General features: G+C 42.7%; 1 protein-coding gene across 1 annotated transcript in view; it reads right to left on the bottom strand.

The window, feature by feature from the left end:
* Positions 1-1,766: 1,766 nt before the first annotated feature.
* Positions 1,767-6,048, bottom strand: part of LMAN1L (lectin, mannose binding 1 like) — a 209,796-nt gene continuing 205,514 nt past the window's right edge. Inside the window, exon 13 of the mRNA XM_073579548.1 lies at positions 1,767-2,039. Coding sequence (XP_073435649.1) covers positions 2,003-2,039 — 37 coding nt within the window. The 3' untranslated portion in view covers positions 1,767-2,002. The remainder of the gene's footprint in view (positions 2,040-6,048) is intronic.

Genomic DNA, 6,048 nt, shown 5'->3' with positions numbered 1-6,048 from the left:
AAGCTCAGGCTTCAGTTCAATGTCTTTCTCCTTCTTCCCTTTCCCGTGCCAGCTGGCTCAGGTCACTGAGGCAGCTGCAGCACTCCTTCCTCCATCCCTCTTCCAGGGATCCCCACTACTCTCCGAGTGGCTTCCTCTCTCCTTCTCTCCTTCTGACTGACCGACTGACCTGTAATCCTTAACCATCCCGCTCTTTTATGTATTCTAAACTCCACCCACCTCCCAGCACGTCTAGTGTTCCAAGCAGGGAACCACCAAAGGTGCTCTGCTTCTCTCTAAGCAAGGAGCCGCAATGTGGTTTTGCTGAACTACTTTATTGTGTGGGGTGTGAGTGTTGGAGCGTGGTCAGGAGCCCCCAACTTACCTGGATGGTGGGGCACCACACCTTAGGAGAAGGTGCAGTACCTCTGTGGCGACTGAGCCTCAGGGGTGCCACAAATACCCTAGCTGCTTTCTCCCCCAGATACACCTCTGCAAACACAGATTCATCCATCACACTGTCACATAGTGGAACAAAGCTCACCCCTCAAGAGAACACGTTTCTACTGCTCTAGAGTCCAATGGCGGCGACTTTACAAATCTTCATCTGACACTGGGCATTGTGCTTGGTGATGTAAGGGTGTGCGCACACGTTGCGGATTCTGATGCGGATCCGCAGCGGATTTGGCCCTGCGGATCCGCAGCAGTTTCTGCTGCATTGTACAGAACCCTTTTAGTCTATGTAAATAGAAAAACCCAGTGCCCACTGTGCGGAATTCTCCGCGCAGATTTGCTGCGGATTTAAATCCACAGCATGTCAATTATTTGTGCGGATTCCGCAGTGGTTTGGCACCTGCTCCATGCCAGGTGTCAAACCGCAGGGGAAAACCGCAGGCTACTCCGCAATAAATCTGCAGATAAATCGCAGGTCTTTTGACCTTGGAGACCTCTTAACTGCGGTGGACACCGCTTTTGCCTTTTGATTTCACCATTATCACCTTCCCATGGAACATTCCCATAAAAGGACACTGAGTTAAACTACCATTCCTTTATCTATTTTTTTCATCTAATGAGCAGTCGGTGCACTGAGGAAGGTCTTTAATTACCAAAACATCTGTATCGTACTATTTGGACTGCAATTAATTACAATCACAATTACTTACCATCCAGCTTTGAGTGCCAAGTTCATTCTACTTTCTTCTAATCTATGTCCTGTGTGAGCCATTTTTGAATTTAGCGCAGGGACTCGTAAGTGGAAATGGAGAAAAAGAAGCAGAAAAAGCATGTGTGTGTTTTTTGGATGTATCCGGAGTTACTAGTTAGCGAAATATCTATGCTTCATAACTCTGGTGCACAGTAATTACCTCTGTACAGCACTGCAGACTATGTTGGCACCATATAGATAGCGCAAAATAAAATGAAGTAACTACAGAGTGACCGACTTCAGTCCTAACTTCTTATTTCGCATTGATAGAGAACCAGAACTGAACACAAACTCCAGCTTTACCAAGTCACATCCTATGCAAACTGATATGAGCACAAGTAATTATCAATTCTCCACAAACCAAGATTAACTTTGGAAGTTTTCAAACACTGAAAACGTAAAAATTTCACAATTTTACTGTTGACCTAGGCTTACAGCATACATTCCCAGATGAACTTAGAAGTGATATGACAGCACAAATGTAAAGACTCTTAGTATTTTCATCATGTATAGTTTCTATTTCATAAAATTATTTTGAAATATAGTATGTTTGTTACATAGATGAAAGAGAAAAGGCTCATGTAAGCAGGTTTCTATTTTATCTGCTTTAGGTAATGGTGTTTCATCTGCACAGTAAACAAATGTAGTAACACAACATTACGAAGTCAGACTTTTCATTTCTTGTAGCTCCAAAATGTTCTGTTCTCAAGGGAGGGATCTTGGAAATGATTTCTTCTCTTCTAGATGTCTTGTTACAGGAAAGACGTTCCCTCACAACAGGAGCACAAGTTCAGGTGCTGCATTTCTTTGCTTCCATCTTCAGTAAAATTTCTTAGTGGCTGTTTTTGTTTGCCTCCTAATGAAGAAAAAAAAAGATTTCTCGATGTTATACCACCAAACAGATATCTATAAATATTCAGGGCTTATTCCCATATTGGACATTGAATGCATGTCCTCAGGATACATGTCCAACAGGTGCAATTCCTACCTCTGTCTCAAGAAAGGACCCATGTTGTATGATCCTCTTAGTGAGGAGGTGGTTGCACACATGCAGCTCTCTCAGTTCACTTGTATAAGAGTTCTAAAAATAAGAACACTTATCCTGTGGCTATGTGTCTCCCTACATGGGACATCCCATGTAAAGCAAATGTTTATATTCGCCCCTCTTCTGACTTCTTCCTTCCCACTTTAGTAACAACTAGCTGAAGAGCCTGGCGCTGCCCGGGCATAGTAACTAACTGTGGTTAGTTATAGCAAATTATGATTATCCTCCATCCCATAGTCCCGTGCCCATACACCCATCATACATATTCTCCATCCCATAGGCCCGTGCCCATATACCCATCATACATATCCTCCATCCCATAGTCCCGTGCCCATACACCCATCATACATATCCACGATCCCATAGGCCCGTGCCCATATACCCATCATACATATCCTCCATCCCATAGTCCCATGCCCATATACCCATCATACACATCCTTCATCTCATAGTCCAATGCCCATATACCCATCATACATATCCTCCATCCCATAGTCCCGTGCCCATATACCCATCATACATATCCACCATCCCATAGTCCCATGCCCATATACCCATCATACATACAGTTGTAGCCAAAAGTATTGACACCCCTGCAATTCTGTCAGATAAAACTCAGTTTCTTCCTGAAAATGATTGCAAACACAAATTCTTTGGTATTATTATCTTCATTTAATTTGTCTTAAATGAAAAAACACAAAAAGAATTGTCCTAAAGCCAAATTGGATATAATTCCACACCAAACATAAAAAAGAGGGTGGACAAAAGTATTGGCACTGTTCGAAAAATCATGTGATGCTTCTCTAATTTGTGTAATTAACAGCACCTGTAACTTACCTGTGGCACCTAACAGGTGTTGGCAATAACTAAATCACACTTGCAGCCAGTTGACATGGATTAAAGTTGACTCAACCTCTGTCCTGTGTCCTTGTGTGTACCACATTGAGCATGGAGAAAAGAAAGAAGACCAAAGAACTGTCTGAGGACTTGAGAAACCAAATTGTGAGGAAGCATGAGCAATCTCAAGGCTACAAGTCCATCTCCAAAGACCTGAATGTTCCTGTGTCTACCGTGCGCAGTGTCATCAAGAAGTTTAAAGCCCATGGCACTGTGGCTAACCTCCCTAGATGTGGATGGAAAAGAAAAATTGACGAGAGATTTCAACGCAAGATTGTGCGGATGTTGGATAAAGAACCTCGACTAACATCCAAACAAGTTCAAGCTGCCCTGCAGTCCGAGGGTACAACAGTGTCAACCCTTACTATCCGTCGGCGTCTGAATGAAAAGGGACTGTATGGTAGGAGACCCAGGAAGACCCCACTTCTTACCCCGAGACATAAAAAAGCCAGGCTGGAGTTTGCCAAAACTTACCTGAAAAAGCCTAAAATGTTTTGAAAGAATGTTCTCTGGTCAGATGAGACAAAAGTAGAGCTTTTTGGGCAAAGGCATCAACATAGAGTTTACAGGAGAAAAAAAGAGACATTCAAAGAAAAGAACACGGTCCCTACAGTCAAACATGGCAGAGGTTCCCTGATGTTTTGGGGTTGCTTTGCTCCCTCTGGCACTGGACTGCTTGACCGTGTGCATGGCATTATGAAGTCAGAAGACTACCAACAAATTTTGCAGCATAATGTAGGGCCCAGTGTGAGAAAGCTGCGTCTCCCTCAGAGGTCATGGGTCTTCCAGCAGGACAATGACCCAAAACACACTTCAAAAAGCACTAGAAAATGGTTTGAGAGAAAGCACTGGAGACTTCTAAGGTGGCCAGCAATGAGTCCAGACCTGAATCCCATAGAACACCTGTGGAGAGATCTAAAAATGGCAGTTTGGAGAAGGCACCCTTCAAATATCAGGGACCTGGAGCAGTTTGCCAAAGAAGAATGGTCTAAAATTCCAGCAAAGCATTGTAAGAAACTCATTGATGCTTACCGGAAGCGGTTGGTTGCAGTTATTTTGGCTAAAGGTTTTGCAACCAAGTATTAGGCTGAGGGTGCCAATACTTTTGTCTGGCCCATTTTTGGAGTTTTGTGTGAAATGATCAATGTTTTGCTTTTTGCTTCATTCTCTTTTGTGTTTTTTCATTTAAGACAAATTAAATGAAGATAATAATACCAAAGAATTTGTGTTTGCAATCATTTTCAGGAAGAAACTAAGTATTATCTGACAGAATTGCAGGGGTGTCAATACTCTTGGCCACAACTGTATCCTCCATCCCATAGTCCCGTGCCCATATACCCATCACACATCCTCCATCCCATAGTCCCGTGCCCATATACCCATCACACATCCTCCATCCCATAGTCCCGTGGCCCATATACCCATCACACATCCTCCATCCCATAGTCCCGTGCCCATATACCCATCACACATCCTTCATCTCATAGTCCCATGCCCATATACCCATCATACATGTCCTCCATCCCATAGTCCAGTGCCCATATACCCATCATACATATCCGCCATCCCATAGTCCCGTGCCCATATACCCGTCACACATCCTCCATCCCATAGTCCCGTGCCCATATCCCGTCATACATATCCTCCATCCCATAGTCCAATAAACTATACCATTAGTTAGGATGCCTGCAAATTACATTTTTTGCCCATGTTCAGTGGCCTCATTGGGGCTTGTTTCTGAACCCACTGCAGAAGGGAATTCAGACGTATGCGCTGATGGAGACACTGGTCATAATGGTGCCGACATAGTCATTGTGTGCTGTGTTGTGCATCACTCTCAGGCATATACACCTACTGGAGGCGGATACTCAGATGCAGTTTGCTACGTCTGAGTGTTGGCCTTCAGTAGGTGTACACTCCTTAAAATAATGCACGACACAGCACTTGGTGACTACAATTACCATTACAGTCAATAGACCCATCGGCGCATATGCCCGAAACCCGTTTTGCAGGCAAGGATACACAAGACCCAACTGGGCCACAGAACGTGGGCAAGAACGCAATGTGAAAGGAGTCTTACTGACCGGGGAAGACATGACTGCTGGGCTCTCCATTATCTCAATGCCACCTCTTTAAGAGGTGGCATTGTCTACACAAGTGATTTTCCCTGTACCATGATGCTCCATGACAATCCACTGTTCATGAGAGTCCCAAACAGTCAATTCACGGGAATATTTGCTGTGTTGCAGAAGCCTGCACATTGGATGGCCATGAGTGGCACTATGTAGGGAAAAAATCTTAAGGTGCATTTGCATCTTTTTTTCTAAAAAAGTAAGTGAGGGTCCCAAAAGTGGACCCCCACTGATCATATTGGTATGACATATACAAGTAATATTCATATAATTAGCCAATGCAATACAATTTAACTCAAAATGTTGTGTGTACTGTGGTTTCTTTGTAAAGGCATCTGTTTGTACGATAGGATCAAGATTCATGTACTAATATCCAGGGGTTATATTGTTTTGTTTTTTTTTTCCAGATAGATTCATATTGCTACACAAAGTATAGGCATAATCATTTTTCGGGGTTTTATCTATGGGTATATTTAGTGTGTTCAAATTTGAGTGGCGGAACAACTGATTTGTGTGGTTACCACTGGTTATTGCTGTAATAATATATTACCATTTTCTCCGTACTGAAATCCTACGTGTTGCATGCCTCCACATGGATTACATTTTCGTATAACATGCATGAATAAAATGGATCAGTATTTGTATTTTACTGTCATATAAAATAAATTCATTAAATATATTTATGTTAACTTCATATTTATATTTGCATGTGTCTGTTTATACTTTCTCTACTCAATTTTTGTTATATTCAGTTTCTTTACTTAACTATAGAGGGTTGCCATCCTGCCGCT

Source organism: Dendrobates tinctorius, unplaced genomic scaffold (assembly GCF_039654945.1).
Source record: "Dendrobates tinctorius isolate UK_male_01 unplaced genomic scaffold, ASM3965494v1 ptg000062l, whole genome shotgun sequence".
Classification (NCBI taxonomy): Eukaryota; Metazoa; Chordata; class Amphibia; order Anura; family Dendrobatidae; genus Dendrobates; species Dendrobates tinctorius.
Note: the sequence above shows the minus strand (reverse complement) of the source record. Positions and strands in the feature narration are given on the sequence as shown.